The sequence below is a fragment of the Amphiprion ocellaris genome, chromosome 20 (assembly GCF_022539595.1).
Source record: "Amphiprion ocellaris isolate individual 3 ecotype Okinawa chromosome 20, ASM2253959v1, whole genome shotgun sequence".
Lineage (NCBI taxonomy): Eukaryota > Metazoa > Chordata > Actinopteri > Pomacentridae > Amphiprion > Amphiprion ocellaris.
Genome location: NC_072785.1, coordinates 15,174,767 through 15,196,755, shown reverse-complemented (window position 1 = coordinate 15,196,755; position 21,989 = coordinate 15,174,767). Strand labels below are relative to the sequence as shown.

Here is a 21,989-nt window from a genome sequence, read left to right as displayed (position 1 = left end):
GATGGCAAGCTGTAATGTTGTAGTAATTGAGCCACACATGTTCAAGCCAGAAACAGATTCTGAAAAATAACAATACAGGAAGTTCCATCCAGTAAGTTGAGAGGTTTTGCTCATTAGGTTTGTTGAATCTCTGTTTTTGAGACTGTTATTGATACCCTGCAGGTTCAGAGGGGAAATGTTCAGCTACAGCACTGACTATCTTCTAGCTTATGAAAAACACCATACGGACATGTTAACAAGGTAAGAACTTGATATTCACTGGAGGTGGGTTCAGAGTTAAAGCAGAACTACTGTTTTTGAGGGGGCAAGAAGTCAAGTGACATTACCGTTACTGATGTTTATATAGCACATATAGAACAGCAGCCGTAGAACCGAAGTGCTTTACAGTAGATAAACATGACTGGCATTGTGAATTTTCCTAGACTCTAAAGACTCTAAAGCAAGTAAATTAAATATTACAGATAAAACTCTAGAAAATTATCTAACTTTCTACTTCACCTGACTGAATTACATGTTAAAGTTAAGACTCCACAGTAACTAGTAGTTATGGAAATTTGCTGAACTCATTTAAAATGAATCAGGCAAAACAAAACAAGATGGCCGCAAGATACAAAACCACCATAGAGACGTAATCGTGACCACAACAAGATGCAAAATGAATTAAATAGATGCAAAACGGCCACAAAGAGACACAAAATGGTCACATTAGAAATTATGACCCTACAAAATTATACATGGAAATCCAACAAATATTAAGATTCCCTGTGATCCATTATATCGGCAACAACGGAGAAGAAAAAGACTTCCCTTTAGGGAGGGCGGCCATCTGCCTCGACCAGTTCAAATGAGAGCAAAGAGCAAAATGAGGTCATATACCAGACATGGAGGTTCTCAGTAAAACCTGATTTATGGGAAATACAGGAAGCTGTTTTTGAATCTCAAGCCATATGATGGACTAAAAGTCAGGTAATCATAGCTTCTGCTGCTTTAAATTTGACTGAATTGCTGGTTTATTTTTTAGTCTCTTGGGAATTCACCAGTTTTATGACAGAGTAACTGTGATAAAATGGGCCACACTACTAAGATTTAGTTAAAAATTCAACCACCTCAGAGATGCTTGGTGTTAAATGGTTTCACAATCAGCAAAACTTGTGAGTAGTGGATTAGAGGCAAAATATATAGCAATACACGGTGACTATCTCTGCAATCATTACATTAATACACAGTTTACACCATAGACTTTGTAACATTGCACGTTCGTGGGTGAATATTTTGCAAATTCCTGCAGAGTGTAAATATTTCTATGACTTTTTATTACTTTTTTAATTCCTTGGATTTGCTACAATTGACTGGCAAAATGCTCCTCATCTGCCTTCTAACACTTACTGCCTACTGACTTGCCACACTTGCTTTTTGAATAATCTTTTTTTGTCCTCCTTTAAAATTTTCCCACATGTACACTGCAGACCAAAAGTTTGGAAACAAGGCCAATACAGGCCAAACATTTGGAAGCAAAAAAAAAATTTAAAAAAAAGTAAAAACCAATATGAATTCTATGGATTTTGGGATGTATTTACTGCATGTTCCGGCTTTACTTTCATTGATATGCACCATTTCCCTCAATTTACCTTTAGGTATACATTGGTGTTATCAGGCAGTTGCTGGATAAATGTTATCAAAAGAAAGAAGGGTTTAGTTTTAGAGTTGAGAAGATTTGCAAAAGTACAAAAAACAAATCACCGTTTGCATTGTTCACTTTAGCTCTTTGGCTTTTGAGAGTTTTCATGCAAAAATCCCAATAAACCTCAACTGTGTTCATATCTATCACTACCACAGAAATGGTTAGAAAGAAACAGCTGAGTGAAGAAACAAGAGTACAGATACTGATACCTGCATTCTGGTGAGAGACTATATAATAATCACGTTTATTTTCTTGCAAAGTATACTAATGAAACTATGATCTTTTTGTACAAATTTGATCTTGCTTCCAAACTTTTGGCCAGCAGTGTAAGTGGAACACTGAAACTGATTTTAATTCTGATACACAAAAAACACAGAAAAAAGTCGCACACTGTAATATTTTGTTGGACTGCCTTTAGCTTTGAGTATGGCATTGTTTCGATAAGCTTCTGCAGTGTCACAGCATTTATTTCTGTCCAGAGTTACATTAGTTTTTTTTTTTTTTTTTTTTTTTTTAAATTTTATTTTATTGATATACCAAGATCTTATATTGATGATGGGAGAGTGGGACCACTGTGCAAAGTCTTCTCCACAACATCCCAAAGATTCTCAGTGGGGCTGAGGTCTGGACTCTGTGGAGGACAATCCATGTGTGAAAATGATGTCTCATGCTCCCTGAACCACTCATTTACAATGTGAGCCCCATGAATCCTGGCATCGTCATCTTGGAACATGTCCATGAAATCAGAGAAGAAAAACTCCATTGATGGAAAGACCTGGTCATTCAGTATATTCAGGTAGTCAGCTGACCTCATCCTTTGGGAACATAACTTTGCTGAACCTGACCAACCCCAGATCATAACCCAAACCCCCACAGGCTGGTAGGCACTAGCTATGATGAGTGCATCACTTCATCTGCCTCTCTTCTTACCCTGATGGCCCATCACTTTGGAACAGGGTGAATCTGCACTCATGAGACCACGTTTGCTCCTCGAAGATGATGGTTCACCACTATCCTACCAGGTTTTAATAATGCGTTGGACAGTTCTTAACCTGATTTTAGTAGTTTTAAAAATCTCCTTAGTTGTTTTCTTTGTTGATGCAGGCCAATAATTTGACCCTTCTGAGACACATTAACATCCTTTCCATGACCACAGGATATGTCTTCCAGCATGGTTGTTTAAGAAATGAGAAGCTCCTCACTGCATCTGCTGGGGTTTAAATAAGTTGTTGCAACTGAAACGTATTAATCACTGCAGTAATTATCCAATGGAAGGATCTTACCCATTTGCCTAGTTAAATCCAGGTTGTTTTTTTTGGCCAGGCAGTGTATTTATGAGAGCTGATCTGATCCACACAGGGCCCAGTAGGTGGCAGCACGTGTTCACAGTGTGGCATTTATTAATCACAGCAAAAGTAATGAAACATAAATGAAAAGGTAGGATATCAGTAAAAAAAAAAAAAAAAAAAAAAAAGCAGAACAGTAATTGCAATCTGATGCATAGTTAATTATGTCTCAAATGTTAAGCTCAGATAGAAGAACAGCAGTAAAGCATTAGTAAAATAAGCCGCTTGTAATGTGAGAAGTTAATTTTACAGTGATATTTGCATTTTTCTCGGCAGTCCACAGCTGCTATCTGTCTTCTCCCGCACTAATCTGACAGAGAGATGATGAGCAGCTCCGACCGGCGGACGGATAAAGAGTTAACCGTGTCCGGGCTCCGCGGCCTCTGATTGGCCGGCAGCAGCAGCGCTGGGACGGACAACAAGTCTCCGCTGAGTGCGCACTGGAAAAGTCACTTGGTGGTCGAGGCGGGCAACGCAGACCGGACCGCACGGAGTTTTTTTTTTTTTAAATTGAGAATTAACATATTGGAACTTGTGTTGTAATTTATGGAGTTTGTAATTTGCAGAAGTGCAGCCGTGAATCCGTTATTTTATCCCGGAGACAGACGGTCCAGCTAGAGGTCGCTGGAAAGTCGGCCGCTGTCACTTTTGATTCATGGACTCAACACGGACTTTAGCTAGAAGTGTTTCTGTCAAGAGGCTGACACAAGGTTGACTCAATTCACTCAATATCAAGGTATGTTAATATCACATTTATACATATTTTAAAAAGCCCTATTTTGTGCATGCATACCCAAGCTGCAAGTAAGAAACAGTGGAGATATTTAACTATTAATAAACTAGCAAAAAACTGTTTTCATTAACCTTCTGCCATTCAGTAGCTCAGTTAGCTACTTAAGCACGTAGCTCCGCTATTGCATTATTCAGGACTTCTTCAACTTTACAAAAAAAGCCCTTTAAGTCCCCAATTTAAGGTCCCACATAGACCCCAAACCTGGGACTGTAGTTGAGCAGAGAAGATTCAAACTGTCACACATGCTGTCACAAATGGTTTCAGGAGTCTGCTTTGGGAACCACTGAAGAAAAAAGTTCTGCAGCTACTGACTCTATTGACTGTTGATTAACTGACTAGTTGTTTGGTCTATAAAAAGGCAGAAAATGGTCAACAGTGTTCCCCAAAGCTCAAGATGATGTCCTCAGATATCTTGTTTTGTCCACAACCCCTAAATATTTACTTAAATGCCACTGAGGTGTAGAGAAATAAGTAAATATTTTAAGTTTAAGAAGCTAGAATGAGACAATTTGGGCTTTTTCTGCTAGAAATGACTCAGACAGATAAATCAGTTATCAAAATAGTTGGCGATTAATTTGATAGCTGAACATTAATCTATTAATCTGTCAATCATTGCAGCTTTATGTCTCAGTGAGATGGAAACAGCTTCACACTACTTGTTATTACTTTTTGTAACACAATGATGGTGCTCAAGCATTTTATATAGACAGGTAGTATTTTTTTCAAATCATACAGCATTTATTTTGGTCTTGCTGTGTGCCTATACACCTTCTGTCCGTGTGTGTTTCAGATTTAGGGAATATGAATTTGTGTCTGGACAGTATGGGCATCCTGAAGATTGTGCTGTTCATCTTCGAGGCAGTTTTACTGACTGACTGCGTACGAGGTGAGAGTTGCTTCATGCAGTTTCTTTCTTTTTTCTAAACTAAAATTGCGTGTTTTAAAAGAGAAAGGTAACACCACATTCACAGTTCATTATTAACCAAGTTGAATGGCTGGTTTCCTGTGAGCATGAAGAAGGTCTCAGTTGGGTTTTAACGCCGTCGCACCAAGAAGCAAGAGACGGAAAACTTAAAAAACTAAAAAAATCTCTAAACAGAGCCCAAAATCAACACAGGGCAGTGGAATGAGAGAGGGCAAGCCAACCCCTACCCCTAGTTTGTGTGTGTTTCAGTCACAGTGTGTGTGTGTGTGTGTGTGTGTGAGAGTGAGTGTGTGTGTGTGTGTGTGCACATTCACTACAGCTAAACTAAACAAACACCATCCATCAGCTTCCCAGGGTGAAAGAACACAAGTCAGGGTAAGAGTCCAGCTCTCCCGTGGCCGGCCAAAGGACTGTCTCACATCAGCATGTGTGTGTGTGTGTGTGTGTGTGTTCATGACCGTAACACTGCGTGGAGAGTGGGAGACCTCAGGCTGACCACAATTCTCTGCACTGTTTATTGTGCCAGTATCAGTACTTTACTTTATAAAGACAACTTACAGTGAGCTTGTCAACAGCTTGTGAGTGACTGTCGAAGCAATTCCTATGATTTCATCCACCATCACTGACTACTGAACCATGTCTGATGCAATCCGCCGGCGTGAGTCAGTGGCAGAGGCAAAACTTGAAACTACACTTCAGCTTTAATGACAGAAATGTGAAAGCCAGACACATTTCCCCAGAAAATTAAGCTCTGGCAAAACAAGCAGGCTCTATAGCGCTCTTATTATTCTCCTGCTCAGTATAGAAGTAAATTGAAGAGGCATCTGATGGGTACAATACCTGCATGTGGCTATCATGGCTCAAGGTGGAGGGGCAGGAGGGTTGGCGGTGGTTTAGAGGGGGAGATTAGATCTGTGGGTCTACAGACAATGCCTCATTCACAGCGTAGCAGCCGGGCCTTCACGGCACAACTAAACCAAAAGTAAACAAGACGTGAAGGCTAAATCAGATTAGACAGGCAATTTTGTATGTTTACAGATTAAGATATGTCAGTGAAGCAGAAATCCAAAATGTGGACGCCAATGGGATGGTGGCAAGTGGAAGTCTGATGGGCCTAAACTGATTTAATGTGAGACAAAAGAGAGAATTTACTGCCTGTTTCTCATAATTCCTCTGAAAGTGGTTGCAGATGCACAGACAGATGTACTCATCACAGATACGTCACTGGCAGGCAGTCAGAGTGAGAGGATTTTGAATGATGCTCGACAATCTGTGAAGTGTAAATATTCCACAGTTATCCCAGCAGAAGCAGCAATACAGTGGACTGTATTACAGTCCAAATGCAACAGCTCGACTGACATGCTGTGAAATACAGTCAGGGGGCTTTGACTTGAAACTTCACTTTATAGTGAAGCGAACGCCAGCAAAGCTGTAAAACTGCCGCTGTAAAGTTTAACGATGTATGATGACATCTTTGACAAATGTAAATTAAATTAGAAAGGACAGGCCCCCTTTGACTTGTGTGTGAAACAGTAAAAACACACTGAAAGTGTTACTTTACTGCCGTTGTCTAAACGTTTCAGACGATGCACCTGAGAGGACAGTTAGATGGGGTGAAAGATTTTGAGCCTGTTGCTGTCAATCATCAGGTGACATCTGACCCAGGACCCCCTGCCCTCGTGCCACACAGAGCCCCACACACACACACACACACACACACACACACACACACATTCACACACACACCCTTCCTCCCTCCACTGCTGCAACTTTGCGACTGGCCAAGCAAGAATTATTTCTTAAGACCCCCTTGGAACCCCCACACTTCCTCCATCCTAGCACCTTCTGTCCTCCCCCTCTGGTGCTCCACTACCCCCAGCAGCTGGAGGAGGTGCTCAGTGATGTGTCCCAGCAGAGCCTCTAATGTGGTGACAGGCCCAGGGACCACTGGGCTCCACTAACCGAGGAATGCAGCAGCCTGGACATATGGATCTGCAGAAATGCACCCTGGGAGAAACAGAGAGGCACCAGGTGTCTCTGCTATGCACCAGGACTAGCTAACAATAAACACACACACCGAGCGGTACTGTTTTGATGCACGTTAATTAGAAACAGGCACAGAGTATAGTCGTTTTCTGCATGTATGTGAATCTTTGTGTGCTTTTACACCACACACGTCTTTCCTTCACCTCTGGAGCAGTTTGGCAAAGTTTCGAGCAAGCAAGCTCCTTTGCAACCCCACTGGAAAATATACATTTTACAGCAGAGTTACATCATGGTTTCATAACATGGAGGTACTATGAGATAAAATGTATGCCAGGGGCTTTTAAAAATCACAAGGCTGTTTGGCTCCCGGACAGTTTTCCATTTCCTTTAAGCGTAATGAGGCTAGTTTCTCTGTTACAAAATGCCCCAAAGTCCTCTTATTTTTTAAATAGCTCCTGAATAGTAAGAAGGTGTAGCAGTGGTGCCAACAGTGAGCCAAGCTGGTGAGACAGGAGGGAAAGTGAAGGAGAAAGAACTGTGCTGAAAAGCGGCCATGTTGCTGTGTAACTTGTATTTGTTTTTTACAATCTTTGCACAACCCTGCACTTTAATGCTCCATTTAAGTGTTAGAATTAAAATCAGTTTCATGTTACTGTTACGTCTTTCAGCCCGCACCAAATAGTGGAACTCAAGGGAAGACCAACAGTGTTCACCTCCTCTGTTCTAGTTTTAATCAGGGAGACTGTTCACTGCGTCAAACCATACATCCAGCACTGTCTGCCACTGGTCTCACACATGTCCCCATCTCTTTCTCTGCATTTCCTCCCATTTATTACCAGTGTAAAGTTGAAGGAAGTGAGTTAAGTTAATGTGCTGTCGTTAAAACAAGGCATGAGCTGACCTTTACTCCCACCCTGCCTTTTCTCAGCTCTCCAAAGCCCCGTATTTACAGAGTCTGGGGTCCATTTGCGGAGAACAATGGATGGATTATTATGCGCAGCGGTCCCTCAGGTTGGACAGGGCAGCAGTAATTAATTTTAAACACTCCTCATCCCTGTAGACTGGACTTATTTGCCATCTATTAGAGCTCACGGCAGACGGGGGACTCGCTTTCCTGAGGTGCTGCCATTTAGACGTGCGTGAGAAGAAGTTACGAGCGAGAACGAGCGCCGCTTTCGTGCGCCTGAATATATGCGTGTGTTTTATTAAGCAGGCTGAAATTACCCTGAGAAAAGTCATGATAATGAGACGTCCATGGAGCGCAGGGCAATTTGGAAAACCTCAGAGGTACACCAACAACTATTCCCACTCCTCCTCCTTCTCCGTCTCGTCTAAACCAGGTGGAAATAATATTCCTCCTGCTATGATCCCTCTGTTTCTATCACAGAAATAATGTTACCAGCACTATAACAATCCATGTTTCCCATCTATCAGCACACACTGCTGACCCTGTCAGTTCAGGAGGAAACATTTGGAGAGAGGAATGTGTCAGACTTCACCCCTCCGAGGGGAAAGAAAGGAAAGGGGCTGTAGCTGTGATAAGTAGTCATAATGGAGGTCAGTTGGTGTTTACTTTAGCAGGGTCATATAATCCCTGCGAGCAACACTCCCCTCATTGACTGACTTTAATGGCCACTTCAATTAACATTCATGTGGAATTTCAACAAGGCTTTCAGTATTTGTCACTTTCAGCTGTATGCTAATGCTCAGATGCACGAGGAGAATTTTTTTCCCCTTCTTTTTGTTTTTGAAGAAAATCTCATGTCTCTGTGTGTACAATGCTCATTAGTTTGTTTGGGCAGTTGGCTCCGGGAGTGTTTTCAGACCACACACACTCTTCCTGCTGCCTGAATGGATTTGTGCTCGGTTAAATAGAATTCCTTTTGCTCCTGTTAACCTTCGCGAAACCCATGGAGCTGCTCACAAAGTGCACACGGAGGCATCGGACGGTCACCATTCAAATGATAATTGACTTGATGCGTTTCCCTGCTCTGACTTGCAGACGTACGAATAACAGATTTCATTAATTGACAGCTGCTTGGTGTTAAATGCGCCTCTGACGATACAGGACACTGTTTAGACAGTTCAGGCTGCCGTGTTACACCCTTGGCCAAAGAAAGCGAGTGGACTGAGTGACTGGAAGCGAGCCTGTAGGTGGGGGCGAGGGTCCGCCTTGCTGGAACCTTACAAGTGACCTTACAATAACATTTCAGCCCCACAGTTGGATGTGTTTGTCTTGCGCAACCCCTCTTTCTAAGCCTCCTTCATTTCTCCAGTCCCGCTCTGTTTTCTCTTTTCTTGTGGGGAGCCAAGTCATGGAGACCCTCCCCACCCTCTCACAGCCCCCTTCCTCCCGTTTTGTGCTCCACAGCTGTTCACTCAGTCACTTCAGTAAAGCGAAATGATGAGATTCCAATTGCTCTTCTCTTTCATCCCTCAACAGGAGAAGCCGGTTTTATTGTCCTATAAATTTTAACATCTAGATTTATGATTTATGAGTCCGTACGTGGACAGGCGGTGCATAAACTGCAACTTTTCTTCCGTTTTTATTCCTTTGCCCTGCTTCTCTACTGCTTTGCTCGAGCGTTGGCTCCTTTTTGCATCTCGTGCAAGACATGTACCATGACAACATTTTGTTGCCTCAGGAAAACATCTATACTGTATACTTTATGCGACGGCGGCCTTCAAGATGTTTCTTGGACTGAGCAGGTTTGGACAAGTTCAGGAGATGTCATTGTGATGTTAGTGAATAAAAGGCTGATTTAAACTGCAGAAACATTATCTGCCCCATCTTACTGTATGTGCTTGTTTGCTGTACTTGCCACAGCCTGCTGAAGTCTCATACTGACTTATCAGAATACCAAATCAGGCAGCCAGAATGTACCTGTTGAATATCATTTAGAGGATGATCTTTGTCTCTTAGCTTTTCCGTGTGCCTTTAAGTTTAGCAATGCATTTCTTGTGCTTATGATTGCGGGAAGCACTCAAGTGTTGGTCAACTTTATAATCTGATACCAGACGTTGGCGCCTCACTTTGGAGGATAATGAAAATTTAGTCTGTCTTTATTTTCCTGCTTCCTCCTTCGCTCTTTGGGCTTTCATTAGAAATCACACACACACACACACACACACACACACACACACACACACACACACACACACACACACACACACACACACACACACACACACACACACACACACACACACACACACACACACACACACCAACCACCCCTGCCATTCTGCAGTTAAAAGGTTGATTGAAAGTTATGGTGGTGGCAACAGTGATGGCTGGCTAGGTCTAAAGAAAGCACAGTCAGGGGATGGCTGGGATAACGAGCTCTGAATGAGGCCTCCGCTGCCTTCGACACGCACCCCCAGACCCTCCTTCCAGTTTCCATCCTCCCCCCCATCTACCCCCTTCCTGTCAGTCCACCTCCGATGGGCTTCAGTGAGACCCCACATGGCTTTGTGGCTTCCACTTTGTTTTTCGTTAAGGATTCTTTTGAGCGACCTCAGAATATTTGCGCTTTGTCCCCATTGATTGAGGTTGTAAATAGTCGGGTCTGGGTGGCTGCTTGTCAGAATGTGTCAAAAAATCTTTTATTGTGCGCGTGTAGGCTGTCGTGATGGAATTTGTTTGCAGCAGCAGTCTCTCCCAGCATTAAAAACGGAGGCTGAGAAGCCAGATTTTTTTTAATTTAGGGGACCCATATTGCTTCTGTAATGAATGGAAAAATATGTCCCCATTTTGACATGAAGAGTGCAAGGGGAGGAAAAATCATTTCAGGAGCAAAGAGTATAATCTGTCATATTTTATAGCAGAGCTACTGCAATCCCAGACTGGAATTCTGCACCATGCAGTGAGACTGATTTGATTTCCTCATGCACAGGGATGTGAGTTTGGGCTTTGGATCAGCCCCCAGCCTGGATGCACTTGGACTTCAAGGTTTGGCAGATGGGCACACAGCACCATTCATACAATTTTTGTGGGTCTTGATTGACTGTTAGCTGAACTGACTGTTCTGTTTGTTTATTTTTAGCTATTCAAGCTGCATAACTTCAGGAATGCCAATGTCAGTTGGTCCAGACGAAAATATCTCAGCAGCTTTTTGGTCGGATTGCCGTGAAATTCTGTACATCGATGTTCCCCAGAGAATGAATGTTTCTTACATTAGTGATCCTCTGACTTTTCTTCCACCAGCGCCTTGAGCATGGTGTTGTAGGTTTAGATTGAAATATTATACATGTTGGATGGATTTCATAGAATTTGCCGCAGATATCCAAGTTCTCCAGAGGATGAAATCTAATGACTTTGTTGATCCTCTGAGTTTCCCTCTAGTGCCACTAACAGTGAAATATATCAGCATCTCTTTGTGCTGTAATGAACCGTAGTCAGTCTAGAGTCTGTGTTCCACCCACAGGTTGAGGTGCTTGTGAACTGAGGATTAACTGCAAAGTTGAACTACTGCAGTGTGAAATACAGTTTTGTTGTCACTGTTGCTTTTCTTTCAGTTTTTAAGATCTGGATCTTCAAACTGTAATTTGCTGTGCACTACCTGTTGACCAAGTTTAATGAAATTTGGCCTGGTAATTTTTTGCATAGTTCTGGTCACAGATCAATAAAAAAAAGAAAACACAAACAAATAGACAAACTAAAACTATAAAAAGATACCTTGACGAGAAGTACTTCCTTAACATTGAAGTGACAAGATACAGATAACTTGTGTATTAAAAGACAGTGATAGTAGTAACAGTTTTACCATGTCTGTCACTGTACTTTGGTGATTCTCTAACTTCTCCTTCCAGACCACCATGAGGGTGACTTTTTTAATTTTAATATCTCAACCAATGAGGAAGCGTTTGCCTTGGATGTTTACAGACATGCGTGATCCCCAAAAGATAAATGGTAAAACTTGTTTCCCCTGACTTTTTATCTTGTGCCATCATCAGTTCGAAGACAGCTTTGGTTTGTGGCCAAATATCTGCAAACTAATGACATTCCTACCAGCCTCAGTCCTACTTTGTGTTCAGTGTTAGCAACAGTTCAACATACCAGCATTATCATTGTGAGCATTTACTTCAAAGCACTGCTGTGCTTAAGAATGGCTTCACAGAGCTGCAAGCATTACTGTAGAGTCTTAGTTGTGTTTATTATTTCTGAAAGCTCCATTTTTGCAATTATTGCATGGTTAGAAATACGAGGATTCAGTGATGTAACAGACGTCTTTGCAGCAGGGCGTCTGTTCTGGTCATCAGCCGGCTGCTTCTGTGCAGGTCACCTCGATAAAAGGACTGTATAAGTCTGTAGACAGTTGATTAACAAAGAGAGAGACAGACAGACTGGCAGACAGAGATGGATAGAGGGCAGTGACCTTTGTACAGCTGAGTAGTAAGGTGAACTGGGAAAGCACTGAACAAATTGTCGCTGTGAAAGGGCGAGTACCACATTGTAATGACAGGCTCAACAGCTCCATGATGACAGATTGATTTCAGACAATATTCCTGGATTGTCAAGAGGCCCCATTGCTGTCAGTGAGAGCTTTGCCAGTTCCTCCTCCCTCTCCCTCTGTCTCGCCTTGTCTCTCTCCTCTTTCTCCCGCTCTGTCTCGTCTCTGTCTCACCCGCCTTTCTATTTTCCCTCACCCACTCCTCTCCTCGCCTCTCCCTCCCTCCTGCCCCTGTCTGAATTGCTCCATTCTGCCTAAACCCTCCTGCTACATCACAGTCTGTCACTGGTCCTCTCCTGAAAAGACCTTGTTGACAAAGGCGCTGGTGTAAAACGCTTCCTAGTGTCAGGGAGATTGGCTGATCCTCAGACAGTATACTGGTGTAGGTTTTCTGGAGATGGAGAAATGAGGAGCACTCAGCGACAAGCTCAGCCGTCGTCATCATCATTATCATCATCATCGCACAGATGTGACCACATCACACGCAAAGACGCACACTTGTGTGTCCACTGGTGACAGCACGTCTGGCTCAAAATATTCTTGTTTACAGCCTCCGTGTTTCTCTGCCAGTCAGCGGCTGCACACAACCAGCCAAACTCAGGTCGGACAGTTTTTTTTTTCCCACTGTGGAATGCAACAAGGTTGCAGGAGGAAGGAGGAGGAGGGAGAATGCTGGGAGTGGCAGGATGCACCTCGCTGTTGACTGATAGAGGCCATGAAAAAAACAGAAGCAGTGTAGCTATGAAGAGAGGGTGTAACAGGGTTCATTAAAGGCCTGTTCTGAAGCAGTAGTTCCCAAAATTTTGGACATTTCATAACTTAAATCACAGCAGTTTCTACGTGTGTCCCAACTAAAAACTGTCAAGCATTCACTGGAAAAAATGCCCCTCTCAAAACAAGAAAAAAATACTAATTTCAAGGAGCTTTTACCTTGAATTAAGTGAAAAAAATCTGCCAGTAGAACAAGTGAAAAATGGCTTGGTAAGATTTTTTGAAATATGATATTTAGAATATTGAGATCTTAAAATTAGCTGGGAAAACAAATTTTAAGCTATGTTCTACCAGGATTGTCAAGCTTAAGTGTTTTAAAATAAGCCAGACATGCTAAAAAAATAACAGTTTTTCACTCAAAAATAGATTTTTGCTTTCATGTAACCTCCTAATTTGAGATGTATTAAACTTACTTTGAGTTTTCTTGTAAAATACAACTCAAAACAAGATAATTTCAAGATTGTTTGACTTAACAAGATATTAAGGATGCATTGTCTTAAAACAACTCCCTCCATCTGCTGAAATGTCACTTGCTAAGTGAATTTATCTTAAATCAAGTGGGATGAGACATTTTGACTATAAATAAGACAAATAGACTTGGTAAGATTTTGAGTTTTTGCAGTGTTAACACTGGGATGGAATGCTTTTAGGTTGAAATTCGACCAAAGGGTCAGGAGATTTTCTTTCTTCATGTTTCGTTTGAAGGAATTTTACACACCTGGTAAACAGGTAAACCTTAGGGCTGGCCCGAATAGCAGTTTCTGGGCTCCAGATATTCGGCCCCAATTAATGACGAATATCCGAATATTCGGTTCGGTTCATAACGTCCAACGGGGAGGTGATTAGAAATAGAATATTTTAGCCATTTAATCAGTTGTTTAGTTACGTAATTGCTTTAACATATTTTATGCTTGCTCAGTACTTTTATTTATATATACAGATTACCTTGATGTATCCCGCTTCTAATCTGTATGAAACTGCTATAAAGTAATATTGTTGTGAGGATATTGTGTTCTTGTGTTTGTATGCTTCAGCTTGTCTCTGGCATTGATATTTTGGAGGTTGGGGATCATCTGCACAAGTAAAAAATATGAGAAGAAAGTATGTATATAAGATTATTTTTCCCTCTTTTACACTAGCTTCATCTTGTGATCCCATTGGATTTATGTTGGGAGTCCTTTTAAGGGAACTGAACACCACTTTGGGAACCAGTGGTTTGTCTCATCAACCACTGCTGTAGAGGAAGAAATAAGTGATTAAATACTAATCTTTAGTCATGAGGTTTAATCTTCGACACCCTTTGTTTTTTCCTGTGGCAGGAGAACTGTAATAACATTCAGATTAATGAGAGCGTCTGTTTTTAAACTTTCATATCTGACTGTGAGAGAGAATAAGAAACAATTCACAGTGCAGAGCAGCCAAACGTGTGAGCGTTCGCACAATGTCCCATTCAGAGCCAAGTGGTCGGCCAATCTCCAAACATATTAGACAGACGGTAATAAACAGGTGCTCATTGGTGCCTTGCTTTGTAATGGAGAGAGAGGGAGGTCTGTCTGAGTGTGTCATGTGGCTGAGGCTGAGCCCGGGCCAGCGAGTGGAGTGTGAGATTGTTGGGATTCCTTGTTACTGCCGCCTGGGCCCACCTAATCCCCCTTCACTCCCCCATGCTGCCCTCCTCTGCTTATGAGCTGTGTGTTAAAGGAGGCCTCTCTGCCATCTTAGCCTCTGCTCCCTGCCACTCTCCTAAATCAGCCCTCGTCTCCTTAACCCTCACCCTGCGACTCTCTCTGTGGCTTCCTTTTTATTCCTCTCCCCTCCTCTGCCCTCTCTTTCTGTCCCCGTCGCTCTGTTTGGCCTTCCTCTTCCTTCACAGCCTCCCTCCTGTTGCCTCTTCCCCTGATAAGTGGCCCTAAGCACACACTCAGCCCCTGTGTGTGCACCGGGCCTTAGCTTAATGGAGTGAGATAAAGCGACTAGAGTGCCACTCGCTGTGTGCTCTTTATGACAGGGCAGGACCGGTGTGTTAGTCGCTCACATTCGCATGAGAAGCTGCACCACTGAATTAATGTGCTCGCAGGGGAAAAAAAGGGGACTTTTCATTCCATCGGAAGCAGATTAACAGAGTGCTGATTATTATTTTTAACGGATTCATCACATCAGTTACTTAGTTACATTAAACCGCTTAAGTAGAGTTTTGTTTATTTCCTCGGCTACTTCATCTTTTTCTTTTAAAGTGAGCATAATTGTCAGATAATGATAAGCACGTTGAAGGTTGAGGTTGGCATTATTCATTACTTTTCAAAATGCCAACAAATCCTATGAAAGACCAAACCCAACAATATGCTAAACACCTTCTGTTGCTAAGCTGCAAGCCTATTGGTTACTTCTCAACGTATAAATCATTAAGCAAAAGTCACATATATATATATATGGATTTTTTTCTGTTAAAAAGTCTTAGTGGTTTCCTAAAACAGATTATAGTTTTTCATAAATGATGTTTGGATTGAGTACTTGCTGGGGACTATTTTCAGCCGTGGATTAATACATATTTGAGTGAGTATTTACAGGAACAGGGCAGTGTCTGTAGGATTCACTCAAAATAATCTACAGTCCTGATGTTTACATGTAATGCATCAACAGCGTGTTTTCTAAAGAAAGATATTGAATATTGCTGCTTGAAAAACAACCCAATGAAAACAGTAACAAAAAAAAAGAACCCTCGACACCACTTAGCTACCCCAGGACAACTCAAGTCACTAAACTACTGTTTTATTTCTAGAAAAAACTCCTCTTTCAAGACTGTTTCAAAGTAATTTTAGTGTAACAGACTAAATATTGACCGCATGGAAGAGAAAAAAGGCCACTTTCTGTACTTTTTGTGCAGGTAGCAACACTGGAAAACCAGCTTGTGAACTGTTCCACTGCACCTCCTGCTCACTATCCAGCAACAAGACAAAAAAAAAGGCCACTCCAAAAACATTATATGAAAGGCTTCCATTAATTCAGGTGAAGGACTTTCCATAAGAACGCCATACTTTTCCATACTTCCACATGGCTGGAAAAGTACAGAGTCCTTATGGAAACTTGAACCTGAAGTGAAAGAGGCTTTCACATAATGAAAGCATCCAAGTTTCTGTAAGGTAGAAAGTGTAGGATTCCTCCTGGGAAATTATTTGCTGAGGTGGTAAGTTGCATGTATCTTGACATATCTTGTCTTGTGATCAGTCTAAATAAAATACACTCTTATTAAAATAGCGCTCTATTTCACTAAAATGCATTTATTTTTGTACAATGGTAGCGCATGTAGTCTTTGTTTCAGTGGAAATAACCCACCTCTGCATAACCTTTGACTAATATTCAGAAAAATAACAGTATCTATATGGTTTACTGACAAACAAAGAAAAAGTGGCTGATTTATCGTGGGTATAGCCTTGATTTTATTTGCTCTGCAGCTACAGAAGACAGTAGAAAGGACTTTACAAAGCAGTACACATTTGCACACATGCTCTTTTCTCCAGCAGAGGCAGCTGGGGCCCAGAGAAGGCAGTCAAGTTTAATGAAATATAGCAGCTTAGAGTTCAAAGGCTCCACAGTAGGGCCTGTTAAGGGAAGGCCGCGTGATGGAGATGTTTCTAGGAGCTTTATGACACCGGAGTAATTTCTCTCCTGTTATTTTGTGGAGGAGTCGGCAGGAGTCTGTTGTTCTACAGTCTGCAGTGAAAGAAGCAGATGCTGATTCACTGCAAACAGGCGGCAGCGTTATTCCAGTGATTCTTCTTTAATCAGATAGATGGACTGGAGCATCTTATTCCCTTTTCTTTTTATTCCACCCCCTCCTGCTGTTTCTCTAGTCCTGCGTGTCACCCAATAGCTCCTCCTGTACCATTCCCACCACCGAAGCAGTTGCTATTCAGCCCACATCTGATGGTGCCGAAGAAAGAGCCATTGTCTGGACTGGTCTTAGCCCACTCTTATCTATTGATTGGAAAGTCGAGAGGGGAAAATAACAGGTATTGATTACCACACTGGGTGAAGTGGCTGGGCAGGACGTCTGGAGGGGTAAGAAAAGACGGCATTCTCCACCCTCCGCTGCCCCACTGCTGTCAGAACAGCCTCTCCTGCCACTCCACATATCCCATCCCCTTTCACCCTGTCACTGCCCCTCCACCCTCCCTCTCCTTCTCCCTCACCTCGCCTCCTTTCTTGAATTGCCAAGGTGGCTCTCCTCCCCTCTCTCTCTCACTGTTTTATGCAGATTTTTATCTCCGCTTGTGAAATGTATAGCCGAGCGTAGCAGCAGCCTCTGAACAGAAGCTCTGGCCTTTCACACACTCCCCGAGCCACAGTGTCTGCCTCACCTTTCGCCTTCACCTGGCCCCTCCGGTCTTCGACTCTGGGTTTGGTTTCGAGCTTTCATGTATTTTTGGTGCATTTTTTCCTTCTCTCTCATGCTGCGTGAACTTTACTTACTTTTTAAAAAAATTTATATTTCTTTGATTTGTACGGTGCAAGTGCTCCTGAGCTTTTAAGAAATGCACGGTGGAATATTTCCCTGGAAGCACAGGGTCCATTAAACTCATTCCTCTCTTATGCTCGAGGTCTGTCTGCTCTTGTACGGTCTGCTGAGCTAATACAGTGCCGCTGAGTAGGAGGAAGCATTCTCCAGCTCCTATCTGTCTCTACACCTCTTATCCTTTATGTAAATACTGCATATTGAAGACACATTCGCTAAGATCAGTGTTTATCTAAGTAATGAATCACTACAGTCTGGCACTGGCCAAAAGCCTTTTGATGCATTAGAAAATTCTTGCAGTTGGCTGGAGATTAAGCACCCAAATCCTTTTTATTAGAAGATGTTTGAATAACTGTATCCTGCATTGGACAGACGGTGTTGCGTGCATTATAAAGTTGTTCTCATTGTGGCGGGTTAAGTTCCAGGTGTTCTCTATTGGAGCGGCTGTCAGCAGCCTAGTCATCCCTTTATTGGCATGTTTGCAATGACTAAAAAGACCAAAGTACTTTGTATAGACTGAAAAATGCTTGTACACATCATTACAAACACGCAGGTGTTTTGTAAAAGAGAAAATAAATAAGGAGAGAGGTGCCAGCACATCTGAACATTACTCAAGTCTGGAAGGCTTTGTAGTCTTTAATTTTTTTCTGTGTTCCTCTTTCTCTTTCATTTGCTCTCTGACATTTCCTAGTGTATTTCCCTCCACGGCTGCCTACACGACAGATCAACAGCTCATTAACCCGCTCACAAGGTTTAGCAAAAATGGCTATATTTAGTCTGAATCACAAGAATGCCTCTTATTGAATGTGCCCCTTTCTCTTAAAATAATCCATCACCAAATTGAGCAAAGAAAAACAGAGCTAATTCTGTGAGTCGCCAGGCCTCCTCCTCCTCTTCCTGCACTATGAAAGATTCCATTCACACATGGAGCTCGGCTATAATAAGGAGCGCTTTACCAACCAACGCTCCAATACGGGAAAGCCCATATGGTCATGTGTATCATTTTCCATTTACTGAGCAACTAACAGCTGTAACAATTTGAGTAAACACTGTAAAACGCTCACCAGTTTGTCATAAGTCGGGCAGATTTCCATTCATCACATTGTCTGCAGAGGACCATAGTACTTAGTTTTGCAGCCAGGAAAGAGATAAACAGCAAAATAAAGTGCATCTGCAGTACATTTTACGTAAGTATAGAGTGATGACAAGTTGTGTATCGGACATCTTGAACTATATCTTACAACCAAACAGATAAGATAATAATTCTCCTTTTCTCAGAACTGGATTTTTTTTTTCACAGAGGACCTCTCTGTGGTTTCAAAGCTTTCAACTCCAAGGTTAAGAGAACCTGTCCTTGAGAGGGAGGAGGTGGAGGAGGAGAGTCCCCATTGAAGAAAGGATGGTGGTCATGCACACAGCACAAATACTGATTAAGTTATTCAGACGGTGTCCTTGATTTCAGCACTTCTTCATGCCTTGTTTTTCAAAAGGACTTCAAAAGCTTTTTAGGAGCGGAGATGAAGGGAGGAAATCATTTGTTGCACATTCCTTGCGCCTGGAGCAGCAGCCAAAGCTTTTTAGTTTATTAACCCAAAAAGCTCAGAGCCGCTGGACTTGTCCTGAGCAATCAAAGTTCAAGACCACATAGACCTGAATCCTAGTTAAAGGAATAGTTTGATATTTTTGGAAATACACTATCTTTGGTTTGTTTATTTTTTCCTCAATAATTTACTGGATGAAAAGATTGATGGAACGTTGTATGATAAATTACAAAATAAACCTTAGGACAGAGTCTGGAAACAGGAGGGAATGTGTAGCTCATCTGGTTTTATATATGGATTCAAAATAAGAAACAGTACAATCATATTAACATGGAGCTCATAGACAGTTGTCTTACTTTCGAACACAGCTGTGCTTGCTGTTTTCCGTAATTTCTAGTTTTAAGCTCTATTTTCCATACAGACCCGCCTGTTATTGATCTTTAAAGGTCCATCTACCAGTTTATCTAAAGTTTTGCCATTAACACACTACTTCTTCTTTGTTTAACTCTTTCCTGGTTTTTTAGGAGGTTATAAGATAGTGGATGGTGGTTTAGTTACTTGTGCGCAGAGCTAGCTCATTGTTTCTACTTTAGCCTTTTTTAGAAGCTAAGCAATGTAGCTGCTGGCTGTTGCCTTATATTTAATATCTATGCAAGAATAGTATTGATCTGCATGTTTAACTAGCTAAAGCAAAGAGGCTCATTTTCCAAAATGTTTCATCATTTCTCCACCAACCAAGCCACAATCAACATAAAGCCACAAACACGCAAACTAATCTGTAAATCCACCTTAGTGGGACGAAACTTGTCACTTGGAAGGAAATTACAAAAGGATCAACCACTTTAAGGTTAGTGTGAGTGTATAGGAAATGTTGAATGCTGTGCGAACAACACTTTGCAGTTAAGTGAAGTTGCAGGCCACCCATGTATTTTTACAAACTATAAGCACTTTATGACAGGCTCTATGACTTTACTAAAATAATGGCAATTCAGGGTAGGTTTAACCGAGCCAGAGTTAAATTGTCATCATTGTCTTTGTTTTTTCTGTATTGTTTTTATACGTCTGTAACCCTGTATGTTGTTCTTTTATGTTTGGGACAACTAAATCCGGCTTCTTTACTGCAACCTTGTGTAAACTTATGAGATCGTATGTTCATTAGTATGCACTGTCCCATCCAAATAAATAAATGAAAATGAAAAGGGCATTTAGATTTTCCCATGTCTCTTTCTATTTACCTCTCAAGAAATGCATTTCCAGCTTTCAGAAAGCTTTGTTTGACAGTAGCAGTGCCTCTGCAGGGTCAGTGTGTTTTGACACTTCAGCTTCAGCTAAACCTTTGACATGAATCAGGCCTTGTTTTTCAAAGTCAGTCCTCTCCATTAATCCAGAAGAAACCCATGGTTGAGTGACTAGCAGGACCATAAGTCAGAGGAGATAACTGAAGCCTATTTGTTCAAGATTTGGCAGAAATTTATTTATGTTTTTACAAAGCAGTTCAGTCCTTCAGGATCAACTTGGTCCATATGAGCTCCAGCAGCACCAAGCCAACGCTGTGACCTGTTTGTGGTCCTAAAGCAGGGCCTGCAGAGGAGAAACAGTGAGCGCCTCTGTTCTGATTTCCTGGTAGCGGTGGAGTGAGATATGGGCCAGCTGACAACAGCCAAAAAGACTGTGGTTGCGTTTTCTCCACAGACATAAACAATGACACTTCCAATTTCCTGTGCACGCTGTGGACCAGGAAAGGCCGTCCACAGAGAGGAAGGAAAACTCTCAGTATGTGTGTGTTCATGCATGGTTGAAAAAGACGTAGAAACATGGTGGAAAGAAGGTTTTGTTGGTTTTATGCTCATATAATTCACTTTTTTTTCCACTGAGTTTTATGGCCCAGCGTTCACAGCAATATAGTTTTCAGAAAATGTGTCCAGATTTTTTTTTTTTTTTTAGCGTCAGAGGTCACTTGCACAGCAGTCCAGATGTTGTACCTGTGGCTGAGATGCATCTGTCGGCGATGAAACGGCCAGATGGAGTTACCTGTGTCAGCGTCCCCCTCTGCACACCAATCAGTATAATGAACTTCTTGTTTACCATATGTTTGAAATGCACCAGAGGAATGTGACTGTGTGTGTGTGTGTGTGTGTGTGTGTGTGTGTGTGTGTGTGTGTGTTTGAGCGTGTGTTGGGAGAGGCCATGTGTACTTACCCTCCCCATTGTTTTTACTGCTACCAGACCGGCCATTTGTTCTGAGGCACAGACTGTGCTCTGTGTACTTTTGAGGGTTGTAGCAGCTATAGGGTTTGGTTGCAGTTCGTCCCCCTCTCTCGCTCGCTGGAGCTCCTGTTTCTCTTCTGTGTCTAGTCTGCTCAGTAATTCGGGGTTTTGTTTAGTTTACGGTGGCGGTGGGGGGGTTAGCTGAAGGCCTGGTGCTGTGCGAGCAGCGGCGCAGGCCTCCTAACACCATCACAGGGTGTTTTGGCCCGCTCCACTTCACCAGATCTGAGGGAGCAGACCTGAGCCAATTAAGAGCATGGAGAACAGGCTGCTGTCCGTCTCGCTGCGACCCGCCCCCCTCATCGCTTTGATCTCTTGCACGCTACGCAAAACCAGAGCCAGAACACTTTACCCTCTCAGTGCAGGCAGTGAACGACAGGACTTGCCCAATTATTACAATCTGGTTTCAAGATTTCTGGGTAATCAGCGAAAAGATGACAAATTACCTCTATCTCATTTCATCTGCCCACAACCGCACTGTTTTAGTGAAGGAAACCAGGATTCAGATATCTTGTTATTCTGATGCACTTGTGTTAGCTAAGCTGTCTGCGTGAAAGTGCTCTGATGTTCAAAGAAACTTTTTTTTTTAATGTCACTTAGTTGCTAAACCAAAATTAATGACCGAGTTAATAGTTTTGACACTGTTGGATTTCTTGACTTTGGAAACAGCAGCTGGCAAAACAGCCTGACCACAAGGTTCATTCAGTAGCTG

The 21,989-nt window shown here is 42.1% G+C and overlaps 1 protein-coding gene across 2 annotated transcripts in view; it reads left to right on the top strand.

Annotated features, from left to right (window-relative positions):
• The first annotated feature begins 2,239 nt into the window (after positions 1-2,239).
• Positions 2,240-21,989, top strand: part of LOC111578918 (fibroblast growth factor receptor-like 1) — a 35,303-nt gene continuing 15,553 nt past the window's right edge. For both annotated transcript variants that reach the window (XR_004848618.2, XM_023285905.3), the window contains exons 1-2: positions 2,240-3,763; positions 4,611-4,706. Coding sequence is in view for 1 of the 2 variants with exons in the window: in XM_023285905.3 (XP_023141673.1) it covers positions 4,622-4,706 (85 nt within the window). In the remaining variant the exon portion in view is untranslated. The remainder of the gene's footprint in view (positions 3,764-4,610; positions 4,707-21,989) is intronic.